General features: G+C 42.9%; 1 protein-coding gene across 1 annotated transcript in view; it reads right to left on the reverse strand.

Annotated features, from left to right (window-relative positions):
* Window positions 1-2,667: 2,667 nt before the first annotated feature.
* LIPA (lipase A, lysosomal acid type) overlaps window positions 2,668-18,327 on the reverse strand; it is a 41,828-nt gene continuing 26,168 nt past the window's right edge. Inside the window, exons 6-10 of the mRNA XM_052660844.1 lie at window positions 17,013-17,149; window positions 14,792-14,938; window positions 13,846-13,917; window positions 4,985-5,056; window positions 2,668-4,118 (exon numbers count right to left, since the gene is read on the reverse strand). Of these exons, the coding sequence (XP_052516804.1) occupies window positions 3,885-4,118; window positions 4,985-5,056; window positions 13,846-13,917; window positions 14,792-14,938; window positions 17,013-17,149 (662 nt within the window). The 3' untranslated portion in view covers window positions 2,668-3,884. The remainder of the gene's footprint in view (window positions 4,119-4,984; window positions 5,057-13,845; window positions 13,918-14,791; window positions 14,939-17,012; window positions 17,150-18,327) is intronic.

Below are 18,327 nucleotides of genomic sequence, written 5' to 3' on the forward strand. Positions count from 1 at the left end.
CCAGGAAGGCACAGGGTAAAAATACACAGTATTTGTTGTCATACTATTAAAACAAGTTGAGAGAGAAAGACTTTTACTTGCTTAGTTTGAAACAGACCTTGAAACGTGCACAGTACAATAAATACTCAAGAAATACTCTTGAATGAATCACTAACAAACTTTTTAAAAATCAGTATTATTATAGCCTGATATCTTCCAGGGGTCACATTTTGAAAATCTCTCCCTATATAAAAAAAAATGAGTTACAATTATAGGGTATTTTAAATGTTTACATTTAACAAGTCAACACCTTTCATACCCACAAACACAAAATAATCACTGCTTGAAGATAATGTCAACAGTCTTATTAAGCGTGAAGCCTCCATTCAAACCTTCCCCACTTCCTCCCTCCTGTCTGAGTCTCTGACCACTCTTAATTATTAGGCAAGTTTTCATTTTTATGTCCCATTTGGGCCTCAGTTATTCTTTGAGAACATTTTTCATATATTATGCATTAGGCAAGAGTTAGTTGTAATCTTGGATAGAAATGGTTGGTCTGACCAGTCAAATTAACAACTGGCTCCTAAATCCGCAAAGTTCTCCGTCTAGTGCAGAAAAGGTGAGGAAGCAGAGCCAAGAGTGCCCCCTTATGGCGAATGAAAAAAAATGACTTCATTCTCAACTGTGACTTCATGCGTATGCTCATGGGCTTTGCCCAAGCACACACCAGATCTTGGAGTTCCAAGCTGACAGAATATGAACTCGTCTTCTCCTTGCCCTAGAGGTCTCTGGAGATCTTTGCGTTCTGTTCAAAAGAATATGTATCAAACACAGTGGAAAACAACAGAGTCAGAACTCCTCCCAATCTATTACAGGACTTCTCAAGGCACAAAGTCCAACCTTGTTCTGTACTCTCAGCCAACGGTGAAACAAAGCTACCTGAATACAGTGGGGCTGTAAGGATATGAGCCTACACGAGCACATCAGGAGAAAGAGGCCGACAACAAAGGCAAAGGCACCGTGGCCCCCAACCTTTCTGGCACTGGGGACTGGTTTTATGGAAGATCATTTTTTCCATAGACGGGGTGGGGGTGGGGGGGGTGGTTTCGGGATGATTCAAACCTTTCATTTATTGTGCATTTTATTTCTAGTATTATTACATTGTGATATATAAGAAAATATACAACTCTCCATAACACAGAATCAGTGGGAGCCCTGAACCTGTTTTCCTGCAATTAGACAGTCCAGTCTGGGGGTGATGGGAGATAGTGGCAGCCGCCCCCTCCAGCATTAGCATCACCGCCTCGGCTCCACCTCAGATCAGCAGCGGACATCAGATTCTCATAAGGAGTGACGCAACCTAGATCGCTCGCCTGCACAGTTCATAGTCCCCCTTGGAGCTTTGACAGGAGGCGGAGCTCAGCCAGTAATGCAAGTGGTGGGAAACAGCTATAATTACAGATGAGGCTTCGGCTCCCTCACCGATGCTCACCTCTCCTGTGTGGCCAGGTTCCTAACAGGCCATAGTTGGTACTGGTCTGTGGCCTGGGGGGTTAGCGACCCTGGTGTAACTCAGCTGTAGTAAGAACCACGGGGCAACATCTCCACTTCTGGCTTGGCCCATGTACTGATGAAAAATCCCCAAAGAAAACTTTGGCAAGGTGAAGAGCAAAATGATAAAAGGTGGACTCTATAGAACTTAGGCCTTGTTCATTCACTCCCAGATTTAGGGAGTGGAAGATTTACTCCCTACAAGTTCACCGGGGCATCTGAGGGAGACTCCATGACAGCAACCAAAGGAGGGAAACCAAGTCACCTAAAACCCAGAAGCCATCCTCTGGCCAGCTCTCTCTCACTACTGGTGGGAAACAACAAAAATAGTCATGCTATTTCTGGCCCGATACTTAAGGATCTTGTACCTACCTTGGTCAAAGAAGTGTTCTTTCTTTAGGGGAACATAAGGCCGACAGGAAGAGTGTCATCCCCCCAGGGTCAGCTATCCTTCACGTCTAGCACAGTTTTACTCTTTTCTGTACAATGTTACTTTAGTTGCCATGAAAAATCAGATCCCACTTCAGACTCTCCCAGGCGTTACTTGTGCATCTAATTTCATTCAGCTCAATGACAAAGTCTGCCATTTTTCACACATTCTGTCATCCATATATACTTATTGACTCACTAATAGTCCAGGCTTTGTGTTAGATTCTAGGTATGCAAAGGTGAGTAAGATAGATCTTAAAGCTCACAGAGTAGTGGGACGGATCACATTAGACCCCCAAATCTATGTTTTGGGAGCCCTATGACATTGCCTCTGCTAACTTCGGTTGCTTCATTTGTTTAAGGAGAGAGGTTGATGGACAGAGCTTGAATCTAGGGTCCCGTCTGCAGCCACTACCTGCAGACAGGGTTAATCAGGGTTTAGTCTCCACTCACAGCCTCGCCAGCAGACCCTGAAGATTCCCAAACCATCCCCCTGCTCCTTAGATTTAAGACCACTCTCCTCCCTATGGGAGAGGACCAAAGGTTCACGGGCAGTATCAATGAGGTTTACAAGGAGTAAGGAGGAGTGGGGGGAAAGACAAGAAAGAAATCATAAGTCCTGCTGAAAGAAGGAAGTCCAGAATGACTATTAAATAAAGGCGGACTCACACCCACACACAATGCTTCAGGCCTGGGAGGCTGAGTTTTATTGACAAGTTTAAATAAGATCACTTGAATGTTATAAAGCAGTCTTATGTTGTCTACACAGATTAACCAACACCAAGTATTGTTTATTATCACAAAGCAGCTCTATCAGAAAACCAGAGCAATTGTCACTGTTCATCCGACAGCACTGTAAGGAAACAGGGCTGCAAGAAAAGCAGGTGAATGTGGGTGTCCTGACATAGGGATACAAATCAGGAGTATTAAAGATCTGAACACATACAAAAGAAAACAAACAAACAAACAATCCCTGAGCTTTGATCTCAAAACAACCAAGTTCACATTCATATTTATTTTGTGTGAAAATGAAGTAGGGCACTCCACCTGAGTGGCATCAGGGCTTCTTCTCTACACATGCCATCGCCAGGCTCCAGCAGCTAGGGAAGTGAACCCTGCAATTTCAGAAAAAATCGTGCTATCGTGTCTTCACAGGATGTTTCTTCTGAAACAAGTGGATTTATGGCCTGTCACACAATGAAGAGGTCACGCATATCAGTGGTTGACTCTATCAATCAGTAAAGTTACTTAAAGTGGTGGTTGTTGTTGATGAATGTGTTTTTTTTTTTATGAATGTCATTTATTTTTGAAGCCTCCAGAAAACTATTTCCCTTAGTCTGAGCAATTTAAATATTGAGCTCTCACAATTAGGCTTGATAAAATTCATCACAGGAGCATTATAACCAGCACTGCTGAGGTGTCACTGAAGTTGATTTTGTACCTACTACATGAGAACATGAGGTGTCACTTAGATCTCTAAATACAAGGCCATTCGACCGAGAGCCCTTTAAGGCAAGCAGGTCAGAACTGGGTACTTATATACTGAGCTTCTTTCAAGTCTGTGTCAGATTATTTACTGATGAACAAGGCATCTTGTTCATCATGTGTCAACATGTCCTGTGTTGAGAGTAAAAAGGCAATATAGTATATTCTAAGTAGTAAGGATAAATGGAACGGTCATGATCATTTATGAATCAGTGTCATTTTAAAGACTGGTTGAGGTACCAGCTTTGTATTCGGCCATGATTAAATGAAAAAAAGCAAAAGCATTTCTGATCCTAACTGGAGAGAATCAGGCATCTTCAAGAGCATAATTTCCTTGGTGATAAAAATATAAAAGGCCTGGGAAAGGAAAATGATTATTTCAGAGAAATTAGGCAAACACATTCAGCACGACTTGACAGTAAATGGCTCCAGTCTGCCGTTCACTGGTACTTCCTCATCAGCTTTATAATCTCATTATAGAGCCTCCACGGGGCGTCCAAGCCCCAGATGAAGTCCAGATGCTCCCACTCAGGAATGCGCTGGTGGTACACCAGGTTGGAAATTTGCATCTGCAGGAGGGCGACGTCCTTGTCGTCCGCGAGCCAGTCCTGACCTCCGCTCCAGACAGCAGTCGGCACCAGCATGTCCCGCACATTGTAAACGGGAGGGGAACTCTGTAATGAAAACCCACAGGCAGCTCTGTCTCTGTCGTTTCCATTGACAAAAATGCAATGCCCTGAAACCACCGCCTAGAAAATCTGATCCAAGAATGAAGGATGACATTTTGAAACCTGCTCTCAGGTTACTTTTTAACTGGCGACTGCCAGAACAAAAAAAGAAGACTAACCCAGAAGAAAAGAACACCATCATGACTGCTGGCTAGCGAATTGTTACCCTGTGCTGGGAACATCCCTGACAGGAAGGCATCATTCTCCCAGGTGGTTGATGCCAAGCTGCAAAACCAAACCAAGTGGCTGGGAAGGGGTTTTGAAGTCATACCCCAAACCTCTCCTCCCTCTGGGGTGTGCCACAGTCATAGAAATTCTCTAAGTCTCAGTTTCTCCCACTTTAATATTAATAATGACATCTATGTCACACAGATATTCTGAGAATTAAGTAAGGAAAACATGGGCATAGGGCCTCACACTTTAGACTCCTTAGCACTCAGAAAAAGGTCAATTTATTTGTATATGGAAGAAAAGGTTTAGGCAATGTAATCTGGCCAAATACCCCCACCACTACCAGCCACCAGCTAACAGTCCTAGATTTGTCTGACTCTAATATCTGTGCCTGATCACTATCTATGACATATGAGAAAGACAGTTGCACATACAGGACCAGAGAAAGGACAATGTCCAAAGAATGAACCAGGAAGCTTAGGCTGTTCTAGAATTGACTAGGGCAAAACAAAGGCTACCTAGTCAACCCTCCTGGACATTTCCCCAGCACCTGAGCCCAGCCAGAATTCTCATAACTCAGGCTGGCTTCTTTGATGAGTTTTCAGGGCCCATTTAAATTCTAAAAACTTTGAAGACTTTACCTGGTTGTAATGAAAATAATTCTTGGCACTGCTTCCCCAGTCAAAGGCTTGAAACTTGTGCAATCTAACAACCTAGATAGAAGATAATTGGGGGCGGGCGAGAGTTATCTAACACAGAAATTTGATTTAACATCATAGGTTGCAAGAGTTAGCCACCTCCCCAGATACCAAATTTATTAGTTCAGTTCAGTGGCTCAGTCGTGTCTGACTCTGTGACCCCATGGACTGCAGCATGCCAGGCTTCCCTGTAAATCACCAACTCCCAAGTTTATACTGAAACCCAGGTTCACTCTTCATTTCCAAACTGATTTAAAATAAAATGGCATTATTTTTCTCTCCATTCCTAAATGACTCAATTTCACACTGTATGATTAGAAAGTAGCTATTACATGACAGAATAAAGCAGCTACACCTGTGTGCTATGAACGATACTGGATCAACAGTGCATCCAATGGATAAACTTTATGATGATGTTCTTACTGAAATTTGAATCGTAAACTTTTCTAAAGAGTTAACTATCTTACTTGGTAAAGGAATACATATTACAAATAATATATAGATTAATATACATTTATACATGATTAATGTATATTTATATGGGTAATTGGAGAAGGCAATGGCACCCCACTCCAGTACTCTTGCCCGGAAAATCCCATGGATGGAGGAGCCTGGTAGGCTGCAGTCCATGGGGTCACTAAGAGTCGGACACAACTGAGTGACTTCACTTTCACTTTTCACTTTCATGCACTGGAGAACGAAATGGCAACCCACTCCAGTGTTCTTGCCTGGAGAATCCCAGGGACGGCGGAGCCTGGTGGGCTGCCATCTATGGGGTCGCACAGAGTCGGACACGACTGAAACGACTTAGCAGTATATGGGTAAATATATTTATATTAGTATGTAAATATATTAATTGTATTAGCAAGCATATATAGCCTAATATTAACACTATATACTTACATTAATATATGTTAATATATTTATATATAATTATAATCTCCATCATATTTCCTATATCCATTCTATTTGATTAGTCATATTACTTAACATTTTAATAATTTTATTTAATATTTTTCTTGAGTACCAGTACCAGTATAATCACCAAACTGTACTGCACACAAGAACATTTCTAACCACTTGAGGATACTGGAGCCATGAAATGATGTTGTATATGAAATTTAAATGTATGCTTATTTTGAATAGCATGATATGAAAATATTAATAAAAAGTCACTTATTCATAAATTTTGAAATAATGCTAATTCATACCTCCTCTATATCCCCCAATTAAAAATGTGTGGAGAAACAAATTCAAAATGGGTGAACTGAATGAATTGAAAACTGTTCATGTTTTGGCCAGAGAGGGTGGTGCCTAGTAAATGGAAAAAATCTAGACATTTTTGCCAAACTGCTTTTGATTTATGAGAATACTGGAGTGGGTAGCCATTCCCTTCTGCAGGGTATCTTCCTGACCCAGGAATTGAACCTGGGTCTCTTGCATTACAGGCAGGTTCTTCACCGGCTGAGCCACCAGGGAAACCCCAGGAGAAGTTTTTAGCTCTTATCAACTGCATAAAATTCTACCGTTTCACGCAACAGAAAACAATGTGAGATGAGGTACTGCAGGGGAAATATTTAGCATCTGCTTTCATCATCACAAATGACAGATATTAATATCCGAAGCACATTTAACAAGCAGAATCAGCTATGAATTTACAGCACCTGTTCGTGCATCTGTTCCCCAACTTTAATTGTCAGCGAAAATATATGACTGCACGTTGTTCAGCCCCTGGAGACAGACATCAGCTTGTCCCTTTCTCACATATGTCTTGAAAGGGCATTTCAGAGGATGGGAAATGTGAAGATTATTTATAGTAACAAAAATCTGTTAATAAGCTAACATTCAATGACAGATACTTAGTTAAATATACCATGTTACAATATACACACAGTATGCCACTGTTGTGAATATATATATAATAAAATAGAAAGAGAAAACTGTTTATAAACAATATTAAGTGGAGAAAAGTCAGAAAATAAAATTGAACATGCACTATGGTTATACTTAGGGTCAACCTTTCTAAAGTACCATACATATCTATAAGTCTTAAAGATATACTTATCCTCTGATCATTAATTCTACTAAGACCATATCCTAAGAAACTCATCTCCCTAAGGTAAGAACAGATCTCTAATTCAAGCATACTTATCCTAGGATGTTTTATTGCCCCCAAAACACTATCATTGTAATAATAAAAATAATAATAAATTCAAGCAATAAAAAGCTGTTCTCAGTTACAAATATTTCTAAGTGTAATTACTGACCTGTAAAAGTATTTTTGACTATGGCACAGACTGTTCTTTGTCCCCCCAGGACCCATTCTTGCCTTCTTCCTTTCAGTAATAAAACTTCTAGGTTTTTTGCTAAGCACCTAGCTGCCAGAGAAGGAACGATATTCCTCATGGGCTTCCTTCCTGTGGGCTGAAACTGCCATGAACGTGACCCAGTTTCAACCAGACAGAAGAGGCCAGTGCCCCGGAGATGGTGAGCTACACTACAGGGGGCACTGGGTCCCTGCAGGACTTCCTGGAGCAGTCATTCCCCCCACTCCACAATCACGTGCCACTGATGTCTGGACTGGATTCTGAGGAAGAAAACTCTCTAGACGCTGTATTTTAGAGTCTCTGATACAGCAACTTAGCCTGTACCTAAGAAATACAATGCTACTTAATTCAATAAAAATAAAATAATTAAAAAGTGCACATTGCATAATTCTTCTTTTGTAATGGAAACAACTATACCAAAACATTGTAAGATTACACTGAAAGAGTTCAGGACATGCCAACTCAAAACATGCTGCTTTGGCATAACGATCATTTGGCGTTAAAGACGCTTGAGAAAGAGCAGATGCACGGAGGACACTGACCTTCCCTTTTCTTTCTAAAAGGAGACAACAAAACTTGCATGTGAAAGAAGCCCTCCCTATATTAGGGGGAAGAAGCACGCACAACACCAGAGCCTGAGAGAGGAGGCTGTGGGAATCTGTACAAACAGACCTTGTAAAAATAACTCCCATATCCAGTAAGCCTCCTCAGATGTTTTTTTTTCAACAACTGCTACTCTTTGTTCAACCTAGTATATTAGCACTTCAGCAGAGTTACTTCTTTGGGTCTTCATTTTTCTTGTGAGGGCTCCCATGAACACAGAAAAAAATCCATATGCTTTACTGCGGTTAATCTGTCCCACAGCAGTCCCAGGCAGAAACCCTAAGAGGGTAAAGGGAAAATTATACCTCCCCATCACTTCATGGGAAATAGATGGGGAAACAGTGGAAACAGTGTCAGACTTTTTTTTTGAGGGGGGGCTCCAAAATCACTGCAGATGGTGATTGCAGCCATGAAATTAAAAGACGCTTACTCCTTGGAAGGAAAGTTATGACCAACCGAGATAGCATATTCAAAAGCAGAGACATTACTTTGCCAACAAAGGTCCGTCTAGTCAAGGCTATGGTTTTTCCAGTGGTCATGTATGGATGTGAGAGTTGGACTGTGAAGAAGGCTAAGCGCCGAAGAACTGATGCTTTTGAACTATGGTGTTGGAGAAGACTCTTGAGAGTCGCTTGGAGTGCAAGGAGATCCAACCAGTCCATTCTGAAGGACATCAGCCCTGGGATTTCTTTGGAAGGAATGATGCTGAAGCTGAAACTCCAGTACTCTGGCCACCTCATGTGAAGAGTTGACTCATTGGAAAAGACTCTGATGCTGGGAGGGATTGGGGGCAGGAGGAGAAGGGGACAACAGAGGATGAGATGGCTGGATGGCATCACTGACTCAATGGACATGAGTCTGAGTGAACTCCGGGAGTTGGTGATGGACAGGGAGGCCTGGCGTGCTGTGACTCATGGGGTCGCAAAGAGTCAGACACGACTGAGCGACTGAACTGAACTGAATAATACCCAAATACTAGTAGTAGCTATCATTGGTGGTAGATATACAGGTGATATATTTTCTTCTTTGTACTCACATATTTTTGAAATTTTCATAATGAACAATATATGTAATAAAAAATTACTAAATGTCTCTTACAGTGTTTTGAAGAGCCTAACTAATGTATATTTCTTAAGCAGCAGGTTTCAAACAATAGAGAACATCAGATCTTACAAGGTACTTATTAAAAAGCGGATCCCAGGGCCATACCCTCAGGAATTCTGATTCCCAACAAGTCTTGGATAGATCCAAGTTATCTTAGGGTGCCCTAAGTAAATCTGAGCCAGGGTGCTCAGATGGTAAAGAATCTACCTGCAATGCAAGAGACCTGGGTTCAATCCCTGGGTCAGAAAGATCCCTTGGAGAAGGGAAAGGCTACCCACTCCAGTATTCTGGCCTGGATAATGCCATGGACAGAGGAGCCTGGTGGGCTACAGCCCATTGGGTCCCAAAGAGTCGGACTGCTCAGCAACTAATACACACACAAGTAATTCTGAACAGCCCTGAAAAGATACGTTAGGACCTGCCTTCTTCAAATAGAAGCAAGGACCTGGGCTCTGGGCACAGCCACCAAGGAGATTAGAGATTCTGGAAGAAATCTGAAACACGTGAGGTTTATACAAGAGGGTAAGATTTTAAGCTAAATTTAAAAATCCAGGAAAGAACTATGTTTAGAATTATTGAGAAGCGAATACTAATTACTTAAACAAAAGATTCATTTCAAAAGGTACTATGAATACAATGGCCTTTAAGGGCCAAACAAGGCAATTATCTTCTTGACAAAGGGATGACACAGGCAGCAGAAGAGCAAAAGGGTAGGGCTACCTTCTGCAGGGGATCTGGACTTCAGAAAGACTCCTGGGGCACACTCCAATGCACCTAGGACCTGAAACCACATGGTCACCCTCGGGCCTGAGAGTGCTGCTCGTGTCCACAGCCAGCAGCTTCTGACTCCCACCAGCTGTTTGGGAAAAGGGCTAGACCAGAGCAGGAGCCTGGCTTACGGCCCATCCAAGAGCTCCAGGCAAACCCAGAGGACAGGGGAGGCGTGCAGCATGAAAGGACGCAGGAATGCCGCCATGGGGTGGGGGGGGTGGGGAGGGCGGGGGGAACAGGGGAATCTGACAGCCTTGGCCGCCACACTCCCAGGGACTCTGAGAAGCCAGGGCTGGGGGTCACCTGTGCTGTGCTAAGGCACAAGGATACAGTGCCTGGACAGCTCAGCATATGCTTTGAGCTCAGCTCAGTCATCCTCTGCACAAGGGAGCACTGACCTCTGAGATGACAGAAACTGGACCTTCCTGAACAATGTCCATTAGGGTTGAGGGTAAAAATGCTCACGCAGATCAGCATACGCTGATGGCAGGGTATACAAAGAAAACCACCGACTAAACAGACATGTGGTTGAGGAGAAAAGCAGGGGCCCGAGTGGATACTTAGCAGTGAACATTTGATGACTTTTGAAGGTTTGAGGACATTACTTCAGAGGTAAGTGTGTCCTCTTCCGCCTGTCACGAGCTCCCTGCCTTGCAGATGCCTCTCTTCTAAGCCAGGCTCTGACACTGAGTCACTAAAGCTTGGCACTGGGCCTCACAGTCACCATGCCGCTAAAAGCCTCACGCCCCATCCTGCCTGGTTCGTAGGGACAAGCCTAGGGGGACCACGGCACTCCCAACAGCCAGGGTTCCTGGGACAGGAACGTGCCAGTAATGTCCTGAAGCAATGGGTCCCAAATCCTGTTGAATAGTAAAATCTAATGGGCAGAATTTTTAATCAATATTTAAATTCTCACCACTCGGCACCAAAAGCAGTCCATCCTAAAGGAAATCAACCCTGAATATTCATTGGAAGGACTGATGCTCAAGCTGAAACTCCAATACTTTGACCACCTGATGCGAAGACCTGACTCATTGGAAAAGACCCTGATGCTGGGAAAGATTGAGGGCAGGAGGAGAAGGGGACAACAGAGGATAAGATGGTTGGATGGCATCACCGACTCAATGGACATGGGTTTGAGTAGGCTCCAGGAGTGGGTGTTAACAGGGGCCTCTGGGGGTGAGAGATATGTTTATTGTCTTGACTGTGGTGATATATCTGTAGGCATATATGGCAAAACAGACTACACTTTACACTTTAAATACTGTATGTCACTTATACCTCAATAAGGTTGTTTTTAAAAAACAAAAGTTTAAGCTCTCCAGTCCGAATGAATTGGAATCTCTAGGGATGGGACACAGGAGTCTTTGTGTTTTAAAGCATTGTTGTTGTTGCTGTTCCATCAGTAAGTCAGGTCCAACTCTTTGCAACTGCATGGAAAGCAGCATGTCAGGCTTCCCTGTCCTTCACTATCTCTCGGACTTTGTGCAAGCTCAAGTCCACTGAATTGGTGATGCCATCCAACCATTTTATCCTCTGTTGGCCACTTCTCCTCCTGCCCTCAATCTTTCCCAGCATCAGGGTCTTTTTCAATGAACTGGCTCTTCACATCAGATGGCCAAAGTATTGGAGCTTCAGCATTAGTCCTTCCAATGAATATTCAGGGTTGATTTTCTTTACGATTGACTGGCTTGCTCTTCTTACTGTCCAAGGGACTAATAGAGTCTTCTCCAGCACCACAGTTCAAAGCATCAATTCTTTGGCAGTCAGTCTTCTTTATGATCCAGCTCTCACATCTTTACACGATTACTGGAAAAATCATAGCTTTGACTAGATGGACCATTGTTAGCAAAGTGATGTCTCTGCTTTTTAATATGCTGTCTAGGTTAGTCATAGCTTTTTTTCTAAGAAGCAAGCATCTCTTAATTTTGCAGCTGTAGTCACCATCCACAGTGATTCTGGAGCCCAAGAAAATAAAATCTGCCACTGTTTCCATTTTTTCCCTATCTGTTTGCCATGAAGTGATGGGACTGGATGCCAGGATCTTAATTTTTTGAAAGTTGAGTTTCAAGCCGGCTTTTTCACTCTCTTCTTTCACCTTCATCAAGTGGCTCTTTAGTTCCTTCTTCACTTTCTGCCATTAGATTGGTATCATCTGCATATCTGAGGTTGTTGATATTTCTCCCAGCCATCTTGATTTCAGCTTGTGATTCATCCAATCTGGCATTTCGCATGATGTACTCTGCATATACGTTAAATAAGCAGGGTGACAATATACAGCCTTATCGTACTCCTTTCCCAATTTGGAACCAGTCTGTTGTTCCATGTCCGATTCTAACTGTTGCTTCTTGACCTGTGTACAGGTTTCTCATGAGGCAGTTAAGGTGGTCTGGTGTTCCCATCTCTTGAAGAATTTTCCACAGTTTATTCTGATTCACATAGTCACACGGTGTACAGTCACTTTAGTGCAGTCAATGAAGTAGAAGTAGATGCTTTTCTGGAATTCCCTTCCTTTTTTTATGATCCAGGGGATGCTAGCAATTTGATCTCTGGTTCTTCTGCCTTTTCTAAATCCAGCTTGTACATCTGGAAGTTCTTGGTTCATGTACTAATGAAGCCTAGCTTGAAGAATTCTGAGCATTACCTTGCTAGGATGTGACATGAGTGCAAGTCCAAAAGCCTGGATTGTAGTTAATCCAGTGTGCAAGTGTGGTCAGTCGTGTCCGACTCTTGGCGACCCCATGCACTGTGGCCTGCCAGGCTCCTCTGTCCATGGCATTCTCCAGGCAAGAATACTGCAGTGGGTTGCCATTCATTTCTCCAGGGGATCTTCTCAACCCAGGCATCGAACCTGCATCTCCCACATTGGCAGGTGGATTCTTTACCACTGAGCCACCTGGTAAACCCAAACCCAGCTAATCCACTAGCGCTATGACAAACCTGCTCCCCCTTACTTTTTAAAAACAGTATTTTATTTAAAAGTGTATTTTTAAAGGCAACTCACATGATTCTGATGCAGGCAGTGACTGCCAGATGTTTGGAAACTGCTATCCAAGACACCCCCTGCATCTTGGTTTGGTATTTAAATGGTGAGTTATTTCATATTTAAAAACAATCTGGGGGGTGGGGGGGAATTGTATAATTGTACATGGGGGAAAAAACACGCCCCAAGGTAGAAATAAGTCCTTGACATATTGTCAGGTGGGAAAAAAAAAATCAAGCTATAAGAGTAAGAAGAAAATAAATCAATCTATTTCTATAATTATGAATTCTATCTATATCTTTACCTACTACTTTGAAATGACAGGCAGCCAGAAACTGTCCAATGCAGAGACATTTCATATCCCTGGGTACACATTTTCTGTGTGGGGGATTACAGAACAATATAAGAGAAACCTTATTATTACAGCCATATGTAATTTATACATTTTCTAGAATAAACATGCATATTTTTGTGATATTTGATCATACAATCAAAAGTCTATATTAAAACTCAGTGACTCTCATTTATATCCATGATTGATTTAGCTGCTCATCCACTGATGTTTCAGGTAAACTGTGTTCACGGGTTAATGCTGAAATGCTCCGTGTGCTTAGCTGCACAGTCGTGTCTGACTCTCTGTGACCCTGTGGACTGTAGCCCACCAGGCTTGTCTGTCCATGGGGATCCTCCATGCAAGAATACTGAAGTGGGTTGCCATGCCCTCCTCCAGGGGATCTTCCCAACTCAGGGATCGAACCTGTGTCTCCTGCAACAGCAGGCGGATTCTTTACCACTGAGCCACCAGGGAAGCCCTCAGTAGCTGTTTGGTGAATCTGCATGTAATGCAGTCTGCCCAAGGAAGGATAACACGGACCATGCTGACACAGTGACAAGAGCCCAGGGCACTGGAAGGAAGGCAGCCCAGATGTGTGAGCAGACTTTCTGTTTCCTGGAATGCACAGAACTTCCCAATGCTGATTTTCTACATGCTCCTAGCACGCTCCTGAAATGCCTACCTGGGCCCAGTGCATCATGTTTTGCACAGAAGTTCCGGCAGGATTGTGTGCTACGTACACGGCCACTCTAGACTGCAAAATAAATATGTGGAAATAAACAATGAAACTAGCATGAAGGAGGCGTCGATACTAAACACAGTTTACACTGGGAAGCATTGAAAACCACAGAGCCATAACCTCAAATACATGAGACTGAGAGCCAGAAAAGATTCTTTGACCACAAATATTAATACATCCTATAAAAATATGCATAACCACACACACACACACACACAAGAAATACAGCAACATTACAACTGTGGGGCTTACCAGCTGAGATTACTGGTCATTTCTATTCTCATCTGCATGTTTTCCTGAATTTCCAAAGTTTTCTATGACAATCACACCCTGCTTTTTTATTCATCAGAAACAAGAAAAATCAACATCCCTTAAAAATTTCCTAGAGCCTTCACTTCAGAATTTTAAAACTTATTTTCAAACTATAACACAATAAATTACAAATGTAATTTGTAATTACAATACATCAGCACATTGCTGGCCAAGGGTTTACAGTTTATAAAATAAATAAGTAAATGTATATAAATGGGTGTTTGTGTATCAGTGGACATTCCAAAATTTAAACACAGCTAAATGTGTCTATTATTTTACAGAAAAATTTCCTTTAAAAATATAAATACTAGAATTTAAATGATGAGCAATCTCCTCATTGCATAGTTTTCACAGAGGTGCAATGTAGGAAACCGACAAAGCGCTGGCCAGAGGCTAGCCACAGATGGTGCTTCAGGCACCTGCCAAGGTGGATTCTTGTGCCTCTGAAATGAGATTCTTGAGAGATCTACTGAGGTCACTCCTGCCTCTCCCACATCCTCCAAGACAAAGACACATATTCACAGATAAAATAAAATCACAGAAAGATTAAAGCAAGTGTTATTATAAACATACATACCATATTCAAATTTCTCTCATTAAATCCACACAGAACAAAAAAGATATTTCCGCAAAGCTCCTTCAGAATGACATGAGTGCAAATATGTGTACTCAGCCACTTCAAAAATGCATTCTGTGGCAAAAATTCTTTGGTCCCAAATAAATCCTACAAAATAAAAACACTCTCTCAGCATTTCATTACGAGGTGCTGGCCTCCATGTCCCGCCTCACAAGCAGACACATGCCACCTATCTCCACAGAGGGACTCAGATGAGAAAGGGCAACCAGTTGTCATTCAAACCAGGATTCCGGTGTGATACGCTTACTAAGGCAACAGCGGATGTTACAGATGTTAAAGTCTCAAATGCAAAAATGAAGACAGCAAATCAAATAGGTCCACAGAAGGCTTTTACAGTGGGAAAGGGCCTGAATGATCCCTCATCCCAGCGCCATCCCCAAAAGGTTTCATCTCACATTGATCGATGGCTAGTGACTTCTGAGAAAGAGTTGAAACTGTAACTGGTCAGCAATGTGTTTCCTTAGAACACATATGTCTAATCAAATTCCACTGGCAAGTGCACCAAATCCTGCCCACTCCTTTTTGGGGCCTTTTAATACTCGATATAAAATTTGCCATTTGAACCATTTTTCAGTGTTCAGTTGAGCATCAGTACATTCACATTGTTGTGTGACCATCACCACTATCTACTGGTCTTCAGAACTCTCTCAGCGTCTCAGACTGAAACTCTGTACCCATTAAGCAATACAGCCCCATGCCTCCTCTGTCAGCATGCCGTTTTTACAAAGCTTTATTAGAACACAGCTGGGCTTCTCTCTTTACACACTGTCCCTTGCTGTCTTCACGTGATAATGGCAGAGTTCGGTGGTTGCAAGGGCAATGATATGACCCATAAAGCCAAAAATATTTACAGAAAATGTTTGCTGACTCCTTGTGCACACCAGGCCTGATCAATGGCCCCTGGACCTGTGCTCAAGTATTTCTGGGGTAATCACCATGCCTTGCAGGCAGATCTTCACATATGTACATATCATGAAACAGGAAAAAGATCTTCCTTATAGTGAACTCAAATTATCTCCTTATAATTTACACTTTTGCTAATGCCTATCCAGAAGGATAAGCAGAATGAAAAATTAAAATGCTTACAAAGGCAGTTTTATGGGTTGAATTGTGTCCCTTCCCCAAAAGACATTCCTTTTATCTCACTATGTGATATATTTGGAAATAGGGTCTTTATCAAGGTACTCAAGTTACACAGTTGGATACTGTCTACGTTAAAAAAATGTTTCTCTCTGGACCTATACAGGTATGCAAATTCACCCACAAGGTCCACAGGAAAAGACTCCAAACTGAGACCATGAGGAAAGTACTAGGAGAAGCCTTGGTAGTTGAAGGTACTTTGTTTGTAATCTGTAATTGTTTATAATGAAAACTGAAGCTTCTATTATCCAAGGTATTTAAAATAAATCTGGTTAGAGGCGCCCATATCTTATCTGTCTGTCTGACCACTGGTACAGAGAATCTGGATTCTGAGGTCAGAAAAGGGTCTGTATGTCCCGTGAACATATTTCTTAAATGGCCAAGAGATATGTATACATTAAGTGTATATTCCTGTATGGGGTTTCAAATGTGTGTGTATAAATGTTATCATGTCCAGAATATAGATAGTGCCTCTGGCCTCAGCTGGTTCTCAACTTCTCATAAAAATTACTGCCTCCTTGAGTATAGCTTAGGGGTTTCCCACATTGATCGCTGATGACATAATCAGCCTGTGCGTACGGGTCATATAATAAAAAATAATAGTAACTGTGTCTTTAGATCACCATCAGTGTGGCCAAGGTCAGGCACGTGGAAGCTCCCATCTCCCATCTCCTGCCTATTCCTCTACGCACAGGCCCATCCTATGGGATAAAGGGCAACTTCAAGGAGGTTTAAGCTGCCTTTCTCCTGGTCTTCCTTGTGCTCTTCCTTAGCAGGTGGGGTGCTTCATTGATGTGTTAACCATGAGAACAGGAGGCTTCAGTGTAGACTTAAGGATACCTTCCCTGACTCCCCAGGATCTGGAAACAGGGGTGAAGCAGGGAAGAAAAATCATGGAAAGAAGGAAAGCCGCTACTCCACTGGTCGGGGAGGAAGGCACATTCTTCCACTAAAGGCCAATTCTTCAGCACCAAAGGAAATCTGTGAAGGAAGGGAGTGGGGGTGGGGCGGGTCCAAATACCTTGAGAAAAAGTTCTGGAACTCGTGCTAATTTAAGTAGAGGACTAGTCATGAACTCAGTTGAAGCCACAGGAGCCAGGGCAAAAAACATTTTAATCTTTTTGGCCAGCTCGGGGATCCGTGAAAACGCTATAAAACCTGTGAGGACAAAAGGAAAAGAACAGAATTCCATCTTCCAGGACTTCCCTCTGAAAAGGCAAGAGTGGGTGTGCATGTTGCCCTCTAGTGGCAACTTGAGAACGATGCAAATAATCGTGAAAGTCGTTCAGGTTGAGCTGTGCCCGACCCTTCGTGACCTCACGGACTATACAGTCCATGGAATTCTCCAGGCCAGAATACTGGAGTGGATAGCCAATCCCGTCTCCGGGGATCTTCCCAACTCAGGGACCAAACCCAGGTCTCCTACATTGGGCTTCCCTGGTAGCTCAGCTGGTAAAGAATCCTCCTGAAATGCAGGAGACCCCAGTTCAATTCCTGGGTCGGGAAGATCTGCTGGAGAAGGGATAGGCTGCCCACTCCAGTATCCTTGGGCTTCCCTGGTGGCTCAGCTGGTAAAGAATCTGCCTGCAATGTGGGACACCTGGATTTGATCCCTGGGCTGGGAAGATACCCTGGAGAAGGGAACGGCTACCCACTCCAGTATTCTGGCCTGGAGAATTCTTTGGACTGTATGGTCCCATGGGGTCACAAAGAGTTGGACATGACTGAGTGGCTTTCACTTTCACTAGATATTGAGTATAGTTCCCTGCGCTATACAGTAGGTCTTTGTTGATTATCTATGCAAGTGATGCCAGGAAGCAAAACTCTAGAAATGAGGGCCTCTGAATGTCTATGTAGCTTCCCAGGTGGCACAGTAGTAAAGAATCTGCCTGCCAATGCAAGAGACTCCAGAGACACGGGTTTGATCCCTGGGCTGGGAAGATCCCCTGGAGAACAGAATAGCTACCTACCGACTGGAGTCGGTATCCTAGCCTGGAAAATTCCACGGTCAGAGGAGCCTGGAGGGCTTACAGTCCATGCTAAGATTTGGACACGACTGAGCACACATGCACACACAGAACGCCTACGTGTGCACACACTGAGTTTGATTACATTAGTAACTCGAGTACTTGTGAAGCGCTTGTTTCGATTTTCAACCTAGATATACACTGGAAGAAATCCAAGTTGCTAGAACCAGGAGATGTTTCCCATTCCTTTATGATGTAAGCCAGAGATTGAAGACTGTATTCCTAATAGCTCCACCCCTGGTCCCCATCCCTTCATCACTAAGAACAATGTACAAAGGTATTCAAAGCAATCACCATGGACTCAAAAGG

The sequence above is a fragment of the Budorcas taxicolor genome, chromosome 23 (genome assembly GCF_023091745.1).
Source record: "Budorcas taxicolor isolate Tak-1 chromosome 23, Takin1.1, whole genome shotgun sequence".
In the NCBI taxonomy this organism is placed as follows: domain Eukaryota; kingdom Metazoa; phylum Chordata; class Mammalia; order Artiodactyla; family Bovidae; genus Budorcas; species Budorcas taxicolor.